Below are 17,934 nucleotides of genomic sequence, written 5' to 3'. Positions count from 1 at the left end.
ATTGACCCTTCCATTAAGCAAATACTTTAAAAATTGAGTATAAATAGTCTTCTCTAACATTATTTTGACACTAAGGCGTAGGTTCTAGCGAATTTATAAATGGATATACCACAGTGGTTTTCTTGTAGAAAATTTTCAAAAACCTTCCAAATGTTTTCTTGAAAAAGCAAATTCTTGACCAAAATTATTAGGATAAATATATGACTCGGTTTAGATGAGAATTGCTAATATCACATTATCTTTGCGCAAATAAACTCTTTAAACCTTTACTTAGGATAAATTTTTAAAAATGAAATGGCTAAAATTCTAAATTTACTTCAATAAAATAAAATATTTATGAAACGTACCCCTACCATGTAGCTTGATGAGCCTTGTGACGCCTGATCATATCATTTATCAAGTAGCTAATGAGCCGAGGACTTGAGAGGCGTAACAAAAAAAAAATAAAAATAAAAATAGGAAGGGCGTGTGTCCCATCCAATAAAATATTACCACGTAAACAGCAGGACCCACACTTTGTTAGACCCCAGAGCTCTTTAATTATGCTTCCATATTTATTTTATTTTGTAATTTTTTAAATAAAAAATAACAGGTCCTCCTTATTTGGAAGGACAAGCATTGGCACTTAATGGTGCCACTGTACAGAGACACAGAGAAAAGTCTGATTGTTTGATTTTTCACTTCTAAGAACACGAAAACACGGACAGCATATTATTTACACAGCAACCAAACTCATCTCTCTCATCCAATTCGACGTTATTTGAATCTGTTCCTAGTTCTTCAACATTTGAAGCTCGTTCTCCTTCTCATCGCTTTGAATTTCTTGGAAATGGAGCATCGGAGATCGTTACTCGGAGGATTCCTAGGGTTTCTGGTGCTCTCTCTGGCGGTTCCTTCAGCTGTGGCGAGGTTCGTGGTGGAGAAGAACAGCTTGATGGTGACGTCGCCGGAGGGCATCAAGGGGACCTACGATAGTGCCATTGGGAACTTTGGGATCCCTAAATACGGAGGAAGTATGGCTGGTATCGTTGTGTACCCCAAGGACAACAGGCATGGTTGCAAGGCTTTTGATGACTTCGGGATATCCTTCAAGTCGAAGCCTGGAGCTTTGCCAACGTTCGTTTTGGTCGATCGAGGAGGTACACTTGTATTTTAATTTCGATCCATATACTGATTTTTTTTTCTTCCGAATTCGATTACTTTGCTTGCTTTGACGAGCCTTGAGTTTTGTCTTTTTGCTGAGTTAGGAATGCCCTTTTATTGAACTTTATTTATTTGCTTATTTATCATTCTATTTTATTCAGTTTTTGAGGCATTGTTCGGGTACGCGTCTGTTATTTTAATTTATTAAATTTTTTTGGGGTTTATAGGTGTTTATTAACTCATTTTCGTGGACTTAGATGTTACCTTTCTTGTTGTGATAAATCTCGCTCTGCCCTTTTTTATTTTATTTTATTTTATTATTATTTTTTATGTGTGGGGGGAGGGGGGGCCTTTTAGTTCTTTTGGTTTGGGACTCAGTAATACAATTTTCTTAATTTTGATTACTTTTGTTTTTATTAAGGTTTGAGTCTTGAACTGGGAATTTTGTGGTTTATTTGAGGAGATACATTTTTCTTAGTGCAGACTCAATTACCCGCATTCCGTGCAATTTGAGGTTAAATGTGGTTGTTTGAATTGATTTGAGAATTAGCCTTCTCTTAGTTTTGATTAATTTACTTTTTCCCCTCTTTGGGGTCTAGGTTTATAGTTTGATTTTGTGGTTTATGGTTAAATAGGGAGTGTTCTTTCTTTTTTTAAAAAAAAAATCTACTTTGGCTGACTGGGGTCTTTTGGTATTAACAGGTTTTTCTTGTTAATTCACTTGCATTCTCTTTTTTGTCGATTGAGTTGTTAAAGTTAAATTCCAATTTTTTTTTGCCTTATAAAAAAGTAATTAACTTGCTTTATTCTTCTTAACTGGATTTCATTGTTTGAGTTTTCAATTACATTGATTTGGTTGGTTGAGGGGTTCCTCAAATTTTATTTTTTATTTTTTATGTCCTTGTTTTGATTGATTGAGGAGTTAGATTTTCTTCATCGGAACAAACATTTCTGTGTTTTGCTTTCCATTTGAAATAAAAGTATAAGCTATCCTTATGTTGAGAAAATATTGTAACTTAGTACTTTTAGTTAGTAGAAGTGCTTTGATTAATTTGAAGAAATTTAAGGAACCAAATAGAATTATGTTTGGAAAGCAGTGAGGTGTTATGTATTTTAATAACACCATATTGATTTAATTATGAAGGATGAGTTTATGTATGCTAGACTTGTTGGGTTTGTTAACCATACTCATGAGTGCCCAAATGATTTCTGCCTTTGAAGGAAATAGTGCATAAACATGGTTCTGTGTAGGACTGGGTTTTATCTTTAAGGTCCTCTCGTAACTCATGATATCTGTACTAAATAATGATTTGTGTTCTTTTACTTATTTTTTTCTCCAAACTTATATTCTCATGTCGAACATTAGATTTTTATGAATTTGAAACTTCTATAATTTTCTGCAGACTGCTTCTTCGCTTTGAAGGTTTGGAATGCCCAGAATGCAGGTGCTTCTGCAGTCCTGGTTGCAGATAACATTGAGGAAGCACTTATAACCATGGACTCACCTGGTGAGGATGGTTCATCTGCAAAATATATTGAGAACATAACTATACCATCCGCCCTTATTGAGAAAAGATTTGGTGAAAAATTAAAGAATGCAATTAGCAGTGGGGATATGGTTAATGTAAATCTTGATTGGAGAGAAGCTGTTCCACACCCTGATGCTCGAGTGGAGTATGAGTTATGGACCAACAGCAATGATGAGTGTGGGTTTAAATGTGATATGCTAATGGGGTTTGTAAAGGATTTCAAGGGGGCAGCACAGATACTTGAGAAAGGTGGTTACACTCAGTTCACTCCACATTATATAACTTGGTATTGTCCTCATGCATTCACAATCAGCAAACAATGTAAATCGCAGTGCATTAATCATGGAAGATATTGTGCTCCTGATCCTGAACAGGACTTTAGTTCAGGCTATGAGGGGAAAGATGTGGTTATTGAAAACTTACGGCAGCTTTGTGTTTTTAGAGTTTCAAATGAGACAAAAAAGCCCTGGTTATGGTGGGACTATGTAACTGATTTCCAAATTCGATGCCCCATGAAGGAGAAAAAATACAACAAGAAATGTGCTGACATGGTTATCAAATCTCTAGGTAATAACTTTTTTCCTTGACTTGTGATTCTAAATGCCAGTTGTTGCTAATGACTACTCTTAACTCTCTCAATTCTGTTATCTCACTGATAAATGGATCTCCTGATGTTCATGTGGCTTCTGCACAGGGCTTGATAATAGAAATATTGAGAAGTGTATGGGGGATCCAAATGCTGATTCTGAGAATCCTGTTTTGAAAGAAGAGCAAAATGCCCAAGTATGTGTATCTTGTTTTGAAGTATTTTTCCTATAATTCCTTTAGGTACTTTGTTGTGACTGTACTTCAATAGGTTTTAGGGCCCGTTTAGTTGTGAATAACATTTTCTGTTTTCCAATTTTTTAGTTTTCCACAAAATTATTAAACTTTCCGCTTATTTAATTTTTTTTTTTCAAGATTCGTATTAAAAAGGTGGAAAATAAAGAGTTTGTTTAAATGTTCAAAACAAGTTTCCATTTTTTGTTTTTAGATTTCAAAATAATCTAAAAAAAAAGACTACTTGCTTTCCAATTTCCAAAACTTATATAAGGAAATATTTAGAATTATGGATTTTGGGGCTTGAATTTGGATTTGTTTGGATTTAGAAGAAACTATATACATAATCCATGCAAATTAAATGCTCCCATATGCAAAGTAAGAGTTAGAAATCTAGAAAACCAATGAAAAGATGTTTTCCAACTTTTCTATATGAATTTGGGAAAAAAATAAAATAAAAAACAAGGTGGTATTTTTGTAATTATTTGAAAAATTAGAAATGAAATTAAAACTATCCCACAAGCAAATAGTGCCAAAACTGTTTATTGTTCATTTATTCCATACTAATGTTGTAAAAGTGAAAAATTAGCTAACTTATTTTTTTATTTTTTTGTAATTTTTTAGAAAACTAAATGAGAAATGAAAATTGTTTTCCACAACTAAACAGACCCTTAGAATTTTGTTGGCCTTCTGGCTGCCATATGCAGTCCTTGGGATTTGATAACGTAAACTATTTAATGAGAGAACCCTCTGTAGGTTGGTAAAGGATCAAGAGGAGATGTCACCATATTGCCTACACTTGTTGTTAATAATCGACAGTATCGAGGTCTGTCATTGTGCTAGTATTCTTAAATAAAATTTCGAATTCCTCTCTTTCTAAAACACATGCTTGCAGGAAAGTTGGAGAAAGGAGCAGTTCTCAAAGCCATTTGTGCTGGTTTTGAGGAAACTACTGAGCCATCTGTTTGTTTAAGTAGTGGTAAGTTTTTATTGTAAGCTCAGAACCAAGTTCCATGTATGTACCTTTTCATGTAGATGTATGATTATAATGCAACTTTTGAGTGGGATATCTATTTATGACAGATGTGGAGACAAATGAATGCTTGGATAATAATGGTGGTTGCTGGCAAGATAAAACATCCAACATTACTGCCTGCAAAGTACTGATCAATGCTCATTGTCTAAACATGAGTTTAATTGTCTATAATCTTGTTAACAGGTGCATTTTTTGTTTGCCCAGGACACATTCCGTGGGAGAGTGTGTGAGTGTCCTCTGGTTGATGGCGTGCAGTTCAAGGGAGATGGTTACAGCAAATGTGAAGGTGAGGTTTCTTGTTTTATTTTTGATATTTGATTTTTAATTTTTGAAATTTGATTTTTTTTTTTGGCACTGAAAGTAAACAAGCTCGTGAAGATATGATGTGGACATGATAATGAATTCTATAAAACACAACAGGTGTCAATATGTGGACAAAACATGATTTTTAGATTATTTTCTTTTTGTGTTTAGTATTTTTAAATTTGTGAATGGCAAATGACCTCCAGGTTTGAAAAACAAGATTCTTCCCATACTACACAGACTCAGTTTCTCTCATTTGTTTTTCAGAAGAGCATCTAAGACAGTTTGTCAATCAAATAAACTTGAAATATAGGTAGATGCCATTAATTGGGTTTTGTTGCACAATAAAGACCTGGGCTAGGAAAAGGACAAGTGTGCAATTTCTGCATCCTGGTGGAAAAAAGGAAAAAAAGCCTATGAAAAGAGAGAGGTGTGATTGGCTACAATATATAAGAATAGTTTCACTTTTCTTGAACTGTCTATCATTTACTCTTCTGCCTCCCATGCCCACTTAATCAAAATAACATGGTTTTTTGACAACATCTGAAAGAGAAAAAGTATAGTATTTCGATCTTAAGTATCTGTGCAATTTATTAGTAAAATTTTGCTTCATTTATTTTCTTCTAAATGGATCAATTTTAAATGTAAATGTGATATATGTTATTTTTCTAATTCTTTGTGCCATTAAAATCTATGTCAATAATTTAGTTTATTTCTTTAATACCTTTGGTCTTGAAACGTCTGCAAAAACCTATGCTGGACACTCAGAGTCATTAATTTTGTTATTTAAGCTTTCTTTTCCTTGAATTTTTGTAATTCAAATGACATTGGTAATCCTTAATTGAATAATTTTCATTACTTTCTTGTGTATATGAACATGTATATTGTGTTATATAAAAAGATAGAAAGTTTTTTGGCATGGTTACCTATCACTTGTCATGTGAGAGTGTGCTTAAGACAAATAAATAGCAGTTAAATAGCAGCATTTTCTACTCTACAATTTTTTCTTTTCATTCTTAATAACCTAAAATATGGTTAATTAATTTATGAACATTTTTTTAATGTTAAACAGAATAATGTTTGATATAAATAAATGGGTTGATTTGGTTGTGAATTAGTTGATTCATTGAATTGACCCAAATAGGAATCCATCAAATATCATTAAATTGCATACACTAGTTTGCAATTTTTTGTTATTAAGTATTGAAGGTATACTTCGCATCTCTGATTCGACTTAGACTATGCTAGAATAGTAGCTATACGTCAGTGTTTATTGAGAGTATGATAGTTTTAGGAAGAGTGTTTAGGTGTTGGTGTGTTCAGCGTTGTATAGGTTTTAGAGATATAAGATCCAAATTTTCTTCCAACCAATGGTAAGCCTATTTATAAATTCATGGTAGCTTTTTAATTTTTGAACCAATTTTGTCTTTATTTTTTGTTTGCAACTTGTTTCTTCCTTAACTAAAATCTCTTCCATGGAGTGATTAAATGCATGTTTGTGTTGAGCTCTTTTTCAATTTAAAGTACCATTTTTGTTTGTTTCATGCATCCGCTTTTGATGATTAGTTGCAAGAGTTCTCTTTATCTTCAAAAAACTCTATTCCTGTCCACATGCGCCAAAATGACCGAGTGGGGCCATATTCCAAATGTTCTATCCTCTTTTAGAATCTGGTACTGACCTTTAATTTCATAGAGTTCAAAAGGAGTTCATGGAGACACTCAAGAAACTGCAAATGAGAGGAGAGCTTCCAAATTCTCCATCTTATTGATGATGCATGATGAGGTGTGATCGGTGCAAACTGCAAGTGTACAGTATCGTAGTTTTATAATATAATGATGATGTGTAGAGTATTGTTCTCAGGGATTGATGTCTTAATTGTACCAAGTACCGAATTTATAATAACCTTGATTTTATTTAGAAAAATTTATAATTTTAGATTGCGAAATTTAAACAAAGCTATTTTAAATAAACTATTCAAGAGAATTTAAAACTGGATGCCGCTTATCAAATTACTGATGGTGAAAACTTTTAGAAAACCGATTTCACCTAATTTCTCACTATGCTTTACTCATCTAGTTAATTCGATTTTGTTTTCTCTATTTGTTAGCAAATTCCCAATTTTTCTAAAAGTCTCTTTCGATAGCTAATCAGAACCTGTTCTTGATTATTATTTAACATAAGATTATGCAAATTTATAACACAAGAACGCACTAAGACCCTCGATTTTTAATGCTATGTAGGTTCATACAAGTCTTTCGATCTCTATAATTATCTACGCTGAATTACCCAAGATCTATCCTATAACCCTCCTTTTCAGTAGCAAATTACAAGATTAATGTCATCTAATTAATGGCCAATCAATTAAAAGCATTAAGCACAGAATAACTCAAATAAACATTAATGAAAACTACTTTAAATTAGCATCAAGGAGCAAGCATAGTTTGAATCTGGCTACATTGTTTTCCTAGAATTCAAAAATTAATTCATTACGAAAATTAAATCCAACATAATAGGTTTCACCATATTTTCTTCTATTTGGAGCATACGGGAAAAATCAACACTCGCAGCACTGCCGTCGCTCGCCGAACATCCCGAGCACTGCCGTTGTCCTCCGCCTTCCGATTCCGAAAATATTTTAATTTTCTGCACACCGCCACCTCTCCTTTGCTGGTCATGTGTTCTTTCTGTGCAGCACCCCAAAAGAAACAAAAAAATATCTCCAAGGAGCTGCTGCTGCGCCCCAGTTCAGCCTCCAATCTGTGCGCCCCCAAAAGAATTCCAACCCTCAATCCTCTTTGTTGTGCGGCCTCCCCTATGTGTCTTACCAAAAAAAAAGAATTATTGCAACCCTCCTGTGTGGTGCGGCCTCCAATAACCCCAGCACCTGCTGCCCTCCTTTCAAACCTTACGCCTGGCTCCCCAATGAGAAACTTAAAATAATATCTCCTTACTTTTTTTAAAACCCCCTTCTTTCCTTTCTTTCCTTTTCTTTCATTTCTTTTCTTTCTTTCCTTTCTTTTGTTCCTCACCCAGCGTGCTGCTCTAAGATGACCTGGTTGCATGGCCGGGTCACATCACACTTTTTTTATTTTTTTTCTTTTCTTTTCTTTTTTCAAAGGCACACGGTCTGCCCTCTACCTTCAAGCCCGATTTCGACCTTCTTACAGCCCGTAACTCTCAAAACTCAAAATACAAAAGTTGTAGAACTCTTTGAATTTTGAATCGTCTTGATTGAAGCTCGGACGAAAAAGTTACACCCAGATTATGGAGAATTGTCGAAATAGTCCATAAAACAGCATATGGTAACTTTACGTTTGATTTCGAACTTGATGCAGCCAGTATTTCGTAAAACGCAAAACATGAAAATTGTAGAGCGTTTTCTAATCTTTCGATGCCATCCTGAATCATCTGAATTAGAGGTCGGATGAGAGAGTTACGCACAAATTACAAAGTACTGTCGGTTTTTAGCTTTCAATAGTTGCCCTGCAATAAAAAATACCAAAATTTCATAAATTACTCAATAAAATCCAAATTTTATAAATAGAACGCAATGTTAGAATATTTAGAGTAATTAGGCATTTAAATAAAAAAATATAATTCGTAATGCATGAATTAAAACACCTAATTACGCAATTTAAGCGCGTAATCAAGGTGATACAATTTTTTTATTTATTTTGTTTAAAATTCCTCTCATGCATAATGCATCCATTTTCATTGTCCATCCTGTCTACCGTTGTGATCTTATTTCATGCCTCCAAACCATATGGAAAAGGCTGCCATATTTGGAGCAAAGGATTTCAGTACAACCTTTGCTGTGAGTGGCAGATGCATCCCCCTCTTGCTGCCCATAATAACTAAGATTATGATGATGTCAAAATTGGCATTTAAGATTTGACTCAACGTGTTGTGTCTTGTGATGGATTATGCACAACTTAGTCAGTGATAATTTTGTGCCCACGTTACTTATTGCAATTCACACTTATTTTGTATTACTGGTCTTTAAGATGCTTCTATATTGTACTTCTGTCCTATGAATTACAGACACTTCAATGGTGTGGTCAACTGGTCATATTTATGTTGTACCCCTATCGAACATCAGCATTCCTCAAATACTTCCAAGTATGTGAAAAAGTGTTTCTAATTGTGTCCACACCACATCCTGTATTTGTATATTGATCTATTTTGATACTTTGAAATTGATTAAATTAGATATATTTGGGACTTTGCAAATGAATCAAATTATACATCTTCTTTCAGTGGGCCATCTTAATTATATAATATCTTTTGGATGTCGTGGAAAGAAATATTTTGTTTGATAAGTTATTAAAATGGTAATAAGAGAAAATAGGGAAGAAATATATTGTCCTATAAATGCTCTTTTATTCATATATTGTTTTTTTATTTAATCCTTTTAGTTTGTGTAATGTATGTTTTTCAGTAGAACAGGCTATCTTAATGATTTATTTATATAAAAGTACATATTTAATTATAAACATATTGCCACTGTGTAGTTTACTAATTTCTCAATGATTTTGTATGTGTGTCCTTGTATATCCTTATTTCTGTATCAGTATCCATATCCATTGTTCATTGTTTTTTTCAAACAATCTCTTTTCATTTGCAGCAAGTGGGCTTGGGCGATGCAAGATCAACAATGGTGGTTGTTGGCACGACACCCGTGATGGACACACCTTCTCTGCTTGTTTGGTTGGTGATCTATTCTCATCTCTTTTTCTTTTCTCCTTTTTGAAATATTTAGATGAACTCTCAATTTTGCTTTCTGCAGGATACTGAAGATGGTAAATGCCAGTGCCCCCCAGGTTTTGAGGGAGATGGTAGCAAAAGTTGTCAAGGTAAGAACTAGCATTATAGAAAATTTTTTTGCAGGCTTGTTTTAACATACAGATTATATTTCCTGGAATTTTTGTTCTATCCTGGATTGGAGTACTTCTATGCCGGACTGCTCATAGGTGCAGGTTTTCTTGCCATGCTGTTCAGAAAAAGGAAAATCTTTCAGAAGTAGATGAAGTGAACACTTACACTGTTGCACATAATGCGTACCCACATTCCCGTTTGCTTAGGATACGCACTAGTGTTCTAACCTGGAGTAGGAGTACTTCTATGCAAGACTGCTCATCGGTGTGGGTATTCGTGCCATGCTGTTCAGAAAAAAAGGAAAATCTTTCAGAAGTAGATGAAGTGAACACTTGCACATAAATGTGAACCCACATTCCCGTTTGCTTAGGATACAGACCAGTGTTTCATATTCCAAAACAGAATAAGTGCAGGTTGTCGTCCCTATGCCTAGATTTTCCACAACCAGATAGTTTTATATCTTTCAGAATCTATTCAAAATTATTTTGGTATAATGTTTGTTTTTATATGCATGTTGTTGACCTAATATTATATATTTCAAAGTAGAACCTGTTGAAAATTTGAGTTTGTTTTTAATGAATCTTGTAGGCAAAACTATTAATTTTGTAGAGCCTTCTAGAGATCATGAGAGAGTGGAAGAGAAAAAGGTGCACAGTTTTTAAAAGGGCAAAAGAGGTTGAAGTAGAATGACTGAAAAGCATGAGAATCTACTTCAGGAGCATTTGAAATTGGCAAAAGTGCTGTTAAAAGTCCTTGAGGGATTAGAATTACTTGCCCGAATTTTTGTGAAATAACCAATGATATAATGATATGAACCAATATTCTTGGTATAGTCGGTGATCATTTCAAAAATTTTATAACATTATCATAGGATATTTCATCATGGAGTTGTTATTGAACTATTTTTATTAGAACAAATAAGTCTGACATTAAGTGGGGGCAGATGAGCGGTTTTTCAGATAAATGTGCTTACAGGAGCATCAAATGGTTTGACCAATGCAGTGATTTGTTTTAAACAACTGCTTGGAATTAATAGAACTGATTTTAAGGTGAATTCACAATGGTATCTATATATAAGTAGCAATAATGTTATATATATATTTTGGCGGTGGGGATTGGAAAATTTTGTTATTATACAGCTTATTCTTGACATGCAGATATTGATGAATGCAAAGAGAAGAAAGCCTGTCAGTGCCCTGAATGCAGCTGCAAGAATACTTGGGGTAGTTATGATTGTTCATGTAGTGGAGACCTTCTGTATATCAGGGACCAAGATGCCTGCATATGTGAGTTCTACAACTCAAGCTTTGTGGCTTGATGCATATGTCTAGAGATATGCACAATTATTAGTTGCTTATATGCCCTTTTTGTGGTCATTTGCAGCTAAGAGGGCTAGCGAAGCAAAAACTGCATGGGCTGCCATTTGGGTGATTTTAATAGGCTTAGCTATGGCTGCAGGTGGAGCATATCTTGTATACAAATATAGATTAAGGGTAAGCTACCATAACTTGTAGACTTATCTGCTAATTATGGAAATCCATGTTGGTTCAGCTTGACCTGTAAACTTACAGTGTTAGCATTGGCTCTGATCGTTGTTGGATGCCATCATGAGCTTGATTTAAGTTAATTTATAGTAGTAGACAGGCCTAATAATACTTTACAAGCCATGCCCAAGTTAAAAAAATTAATGTTGTGAAGGATATGATCCGAGCCTAATCCATTTGGCTTGCCAGTATTTCTCTAGTTTCAACCATTCTTTCCTGGCAATATGAAGAGGATTATTATGGTTGTTCCTTATGATAAAGTTTAATTATTTATTTATTTTTTGGTACAAGTTCCATAGCTTTCTTTGATGAGTACAGGTTGCTGTTGATCAGAGTTCTGTGCTACATTTTAACTATAAAAAGAAAGATTTTACTGTTAAAACATTGGCCTTTCGGAATGTTTCAAATGGGAGAACTTTCACAAGGATGATAACTGAAAAACAATCTCTGAAATGTTGGAATGTTATTTGGCTTATTTAATTAAATGAAACTTAAATTGAGAAGCCAGTAAACATGATGATCTCATTTTGAACTTGACCTTCCAAATTTCAGTCAAGCTTTTGTCCCACTGAATAAGGTTTTTGATTTGCTTGGATGAGCTTGGACTTCTGACAGCTTTGCTTCACTTGGCATGTTTTTCATCCTTGGTGCATATGATTTAGCATATGTGAAGATAAAATGAGTTCACTGGTTGCTGGAATCATATATAATTGTCCTTTCTCAAGCTGTTGACTAAAAATAAAATTTTGAATAATCATAATTTCAGATTTGTTTAGTTACTTTTGTTTTTATTACGAGTATCTATATTTGTCTAATTTCTTTGATGAAAATTCAGTATTTTCTCTTAATTTGTTTTTCTACTAATTACTTGATGCATGATGCTTGCTCTACAGCCATGCATTTGCTTTTGAAATTGTTGAGCTAGAATGTTATCGACAAACTCTTGATGAACTAATTTGTAAAAGAATAGACATTCATGCATTAGGAGAAGGCTGTTGTACTTCTTTTTGATTGGCAGAAGCACAAGAAGCATCATGGGCACCAAGGGGGTGTAACCCAAGTACAAAAGCGGGGTTTTGCAAAGATACAGAACCTAGAAATTCAGTGGCAGCCTGGGTATTAATAAAATGCTGCCCGTTGATCTGAAAATACTAGTTTTAAATTATCTTTAACTCTGTTTATTGACAACTCAGTACCCTCAAAGGCTCCTCTGTTTCTTTGCCTCGGCAAACAAATAGTCAGTGGGTAGGCTGTACGAGTTTCTTAATCAGTCCTTATGCATTCCTTTTCAACCCACAGTTCTCCTCTTAAATAACCTGCTGCTGTCCAATTAATCACCATCATAGCTGCTACACAATCCTATAGATTTTTGGACCAGCTGCAGTTAATGAGAATAGGAAAACAGTCTTGGCCTGCTGTTTATACAGAAAACATCTTGTTTGGAGGTTATCCAAAGTCGAAATCTTCTGCCTTGCAGCTCCCATGTGAACAAAGCTTTGGGAGGAGCAACAGCCTTCCAAATAGCTTTCCAGGGAAAGAACATTCACTGGTTGTGACTGTCTCATTGTTAATGACCTGGTAGAAGGATTTGATTTAAGAAATCCCACTCTCTGAGCTCTTCCACCTCACATGATCCTCCCTGCCTTGGATGACCTGGGTAGCATACAAGTTTGTAAAAAAAAAAGGGAATTCGCATTCCCAAATGCCAACTTTGTGCTCTCCTAATAAAAAGCACATTCCATACAATCCTTGCAGATGAACTATAATAACTCTTAAGCAGCCACTTCACCTAGAAGCTTAAGCTTTTAGGTTGTTGTCCAACAATGTTTATCCAGCCTTAGCACTCCCCTGCACGTGCAGCTGTTTGCACATGGAGAGGCAAACAAATGATAAATAACACCCATTTTTGGAAAATAAGATAATTTTAATGAATTGACGATAGATGCAGGCGACACAAATAGAACCCAGGACCTCCTTCCTAGCAACTGTGGCTCTGATACCAAGTTAAGCAACAACTTTGCCTAGAAGCTTAAGCTTTTAAATTGTGGGTCAACAATGTTTTCAAGCCTGAGCAATAACTAGTGCTAATTAATGCTTCCCTGTCTCTGCCTCCTTATCCTGGTTAGATAGTTTTGGAAACTGCCTCTTGTGAGGAGCCTCACCACACCAGCAGTCCTGCTAGAGAAGAACATAATTGACCCCTCCCAGCCCCAAGGCAAAGCTGATTATTCTTTTGTTTCACACTCCCACCTCATGTGCTCCTTTCGGCTTCTTGCACCCATTATGCCATACTTCATATTTAATCACCAGCAGCTTCCTCCCATTGATCCTTCTCGATAAATCTCTAGAACAAAATCAATTATGCTTTTAATCCCCAGTCCCCTAGACAAAGGGGTTGTTTCATCACTTCTCATTCCAGCAAATGAAATTAGAAATCCTCTTCCATCCTGCCCCATTGGAATCTTTTCTGGGTGTTCTCCAATCTTTTCCCCACTAAACAAGGTATAGGAAAAAGAGACATTAAATACACTAGAAGATTGGAGAGAGTACTCCTTATGAGATTGAGCACAGCTTACTCAGGATAAGGCTGTGACTATTACTAATGCAGTTAGGTATAGTTGGTGCATTCTAGTCTTTTAATTATAATGCTGTAATACATTAATTATAAAATTATATTCTTGCATTTATTTAATGGTTGTATGACATAGTATTTCTAAACTTGAAGTTAATTGGCAATTTTTGTCTTTTTTTATTTTGGGGGTGGTCCTAAAATTAAGAGAGGTAAAACCATGGAAGCTTTTCATTTTTTATTGAAATGCTTCACAAGGATTTATTCATTCCCCTCCCCTCCCCTCCGGCCCAGCACTTGCATAAGGGGGAAGAGATATTTTTGAGAGTTTGGCATGGCCAAATTTTTTTAGTTGATGGGATATTATCACAATTAAGAAGTTGCAAAAATATTTCTAGATATTTTTTGGAGATTCTTTTACTAGCATGAAAATATGTATATAGTTTTTTTAAGACATGTGATCAATCAAAAAATGAAAAAGCAAAAAGAGAAGAAAATAACAGTCACAGATAAATTGCTCTATAAATTGTATAATTAAAATTTCATGAGATTTTAAAAAATCATGGCCATAACTTTTTTTAAATGAGAATGAAGGAAAGAAAAGAAAAGAATATGGTGCTGTTGATGATGGTGGTAAAACTGAACGTTAGGATAGCTTGAACCAGGGGTGATTTTTTCAGGTGGCGAGAACTGCTAATTTTTTTTTTTTTGTGTGTGTGTGTGAGAGAGAGAGAGAGAGAGCACATTGAAGAAGTGCTTCAGATATATTTTGTGATTGTTGAATACCTTCAAAATTAGATGGTAAGTTTTATTGCAAGCGCTAAGGTTTGCAATATTACATGGATCACACTGTTGTGTGAAACAACATATCCAAAACATAAATCTAGTAGAAATGGTTAAAGATGGATGAGCAGAATAACTGTAAAATATAAAGTTAGGAATGAATGAAACCCATGGACAGTTAGGTATAGCACCTGAGGAAGCTAAGCTAAGGCAAGGGTGGCTAATTGGTATGAAAACTTGCAATGTAGACCAATGTAAGGCATCCAGTGGAAGAGTAATTAAGTTGATGTTATGTTATAGGCTCTAGGAAAGATAGGGTTAGGCTTAGAGTAACATGGGCAGAGGTAGTACATAAGGATTTGGTAGCACTATGGGGGAAAAGCACACTTAGTTGGACTTGATTCTCAGTTATGGTGGTGGTTATGGTTGTTGTGTTTGCATGTGCACACAATTTTGGGAAGAGATTCCCTTTCGCTGGCAGGGTTTGGTGCTACTGCAGGTGGTTTATTCATTATTATAGCTGTTATTTTGGAGATTATGTGTGAGATATTGTTTTGAGATTGCTAATAAATTCCAAATTACATATTGTTGTCTTGTAGTAGCAACAGTCTTTTTGATTGGTTTGCATTAACCCATGACCTCTATCAACAGTAACTTGTATGGGGAATATTTATAAATTCCAATGTCCATTTTATTGTTGCGGCAGTGGTCTTTCTGATTGGTGCTGCATTGCCTCTAAAGCTTCTCATCTTAATTAAAAACTATGCTGCCTCATTTGAATGTGCAAATTATATGATAGTATATCATTAGGCGCAATGATTGAGTCTAGGATTGTTGAACACAATTGTGTTGGTTTGAGTCTTTATTGTGACCACTTCATGTGAAATGCTGATGTTTAGGAGTGTTGAAGTTGTTCTTCCTAGAATCCTGTTTGTAATGCTGATGTTTAGGAGTGTTAAAGTTCTTCCTAGAATCCTGTTTGTAGGACTTTCATTGGGAAATGGCTTTTATAAATTGCATGATAATGAAGTTGTAATTTTACAGTTGATTCAAGAATAATTTGATGGGAGGTATGTGTTAGTTGAAATCTATTAAATGTCTAATTTTTTGCCGATTATAAATCCAAGGGCTTTCCCCCTTTTTACCATGTCTTAAAAAGTTACTTTAGCATCATATTTTATAAACGTGCTTCACTGATTGTCTTAATAACATGCATTATTGTGTCTTTTAATGCAAATATTGTTGCAATTGGGGAATTACAAAACGGAAAATATGAACATATGGTTAACAATTGTAGCTCAATCCAATTCCGCTAGAATCGCCTGAGCTGGGTTTGAACAAAGATGGAAGGTTTGGTTGACTCTAGCATGGAACAGCTGGTTTGATTCTGGCCTTAGGGCTTGAGTTCATCCAAGCCTACCTGCCAATGTTACAGATCTCTGTTTACTTTTTTAATTGTTTGGAGCACATTCTTTATTGAAGTTGAATGTTCAAATGAATCGCAGGTAACAAAAAAATATTGGTCTCTGCTTGAACTAAATAGCTTATCAACTTTTTTTGGATTTGCACTTATGGGATTCTAAGTGTTTCTCTGTTTTGGCATTTTCAGTCATACATGGATTCAGAGATCAGAGCTATAATGGCACAGTACATGCCTCTCGACAGCCAGACTGAGGTTCCAAACCATGTCAGCGAGAATCATGCATGAAGAAGTTCAATCATTAATCATTCAGGGATTTGTGTTGATGCAGACAGGATGTGGTACATATGTTGTTGCCTTCGTCCGGTCAACAATTTCGAGGGTGGAGTTGATTTCTTTTGTAAAATATGAAAAATAAAGAAGGGCTGACAAGAAATTGTTCTGATATTTATTAGGACTATTAACATGTTGAAAAGATGGAAGTAGGGATTGGGTTTGGGGACAGATGAGAAAGGATTGAGCTGTAGCATGTAAAGATCCCTATTACCATCCTGCTGAAGTTTTGTCCCCATATTTAAAAGAAATCCTTCGTTATCTTTTCACATTTTTCCTGGGCTACACCGACATTGCAGTTTTCAATGGAGAAACTAGTATTTGTGCTGGCACTGATAAATGAAGTTCGCATGAATGCCACTTTTTTTTTTTTAAACCAGGAGTAGTTTTCATTCAAATGACAAGAGTAAGCTTAGCAGATAATACATCAAAACAGAGCACCCTGATATTCACAACTCAAAACTGATCCCAAGCCCAATGTGTTACGGTACAGAAACTTTTTGGTAGAGGTTAACACCCTACTGGTCGCAACTCAACAGAAAGGAAAACAGTCAACCAAAGACAAGCCCAACAAAGGAGAAGTTCTTGAGCCTAGAAATCACAAACCGGAAAATAAGTGAGCACCACCAGAACCAGCTTCTGAGTTCTTACCATCGACCTGCTCAAGGGAAAAACGGCATGAACCTACAGTGTGCTGCTGTATGATGGTTTTTTGGACTTGTCTGTAGTTTTAGATTAAGCTAAGTGTCACGGACCCCCAAAATGAGACTCAAGTAAGGGTTGTGCAACACTCATTGAGAGCTCTCTCCCGACGAGTCAGCCAAATCTCACACATTCAAGCTTGCAAGCACGAGCACCAGGTGATTCTCAATACTCAAGAGAAACAAGGAACAATATGATATCACACGAGCAATATATTCACATACACGGAATAAGACTACAATAATTAGACATATCACAATTCAAGGCAACAAAACACCATAATAAAAAGGACTACTTGTATTATTCAAATTCAAGAGAATAACCATACAAATGTTAACACAAATAATCATATATTTATTCTAAATCGCTGGAGAATATAATTATAATAATATCTCTCTCCCCCTTTTCCCCATTACATGACACTCCCTAATATCCTCCTCCACTCATTTTATCAACGTCCTCATTGATGTGTTGTAGAAGGTTTTCTCACTCTGCTGATGTTGAAGTTGATGTCGTTGTCTTTGAATTTTTGAAATCTTCAATCTTTTGTATGGTATGCTGAAAGTTTTTTTTTTACTTTTTCCCAATTGTTCTCTTCTTCTCCCAGCCCCATTCACTGAATTAGATATTGTTGTTGTTGGCAATCTTCTGCATTGACGACTCTGTCTGCAATGATCTCCTGAACGTCTTCGTTTACAGGCTGCCTTCTGGAAAATGTTGATTTCCTTATCTTTTGTCGGTGTAGATCTGCTTTATCTATGTGAAATGGCTTTAGGTTGTTGACATGAAACACGGGGTGGACTGGTCATTTGTGGCTCTTCATCCACTTTGGTTGTTAAAGCCAATACGATGCATGCCCCACCTTCTCGATCACTTT

The 17,934-nt window shown here is 35.1% G+C and overlaps 1 protein-coding gene across 1 annotated transcript; it reads left to right on the top strand.

Moving 5' to 3' along the window:
• The first annotated feature begins 568 nt into the window (after window positions 1-568).
• Window positions 569-16,626, top strand: LOC131155322 (vacuolar-sorting receptor 3-like). The gene is made up of 12 exons (XM_058108363.1): window positions 569-1,139; window positions 2,547-3,239; window positions 3,367-3,455; window positions 4,248-4,317; window positions 4,387-4,470; window positions 4,575-4,651; window positions 4,732-4,813; window positions 9,456-9,538; window positions 9,618-9,684; window positions 10,864-10,992; window positions 11,090-11,199; window positions 16,212-16,626. Exons 1-12 carry the CDS (start codon window positions 830-832, stop codon window positions 16,308-16,310), a joined length of 1,893 nt encoding a protein of 630 aa, XP_057964346.1. The 5' UTR covers window positions 569-829; the 3' UTR covers window positions 16,311-16,626.
• Window positions 16,627-17,934: the final 1,308 nt, after the last annotated feature.

The sequence above is a fragment of the Malania oleifera genome, chromosome 5 (assembly GCF_029873635.1).
Source record: "Malania oleifera isolate guangnan ecotype guangnan chromosome 5, ASM2987363v1, whole genome shotgun sequence".
Lineage (NCBI taxonomy): Eukaryota > Viridiplantae > Streptophyta > Magnoliopsida > Santalales > Ximeniaceae > Malania > Malania oleifera.
The sequence above is the reverse complement of the archived record's forward strand: the minus strand, read 5'-3'. Positions and strand labels throughout refer to the sequence as shown.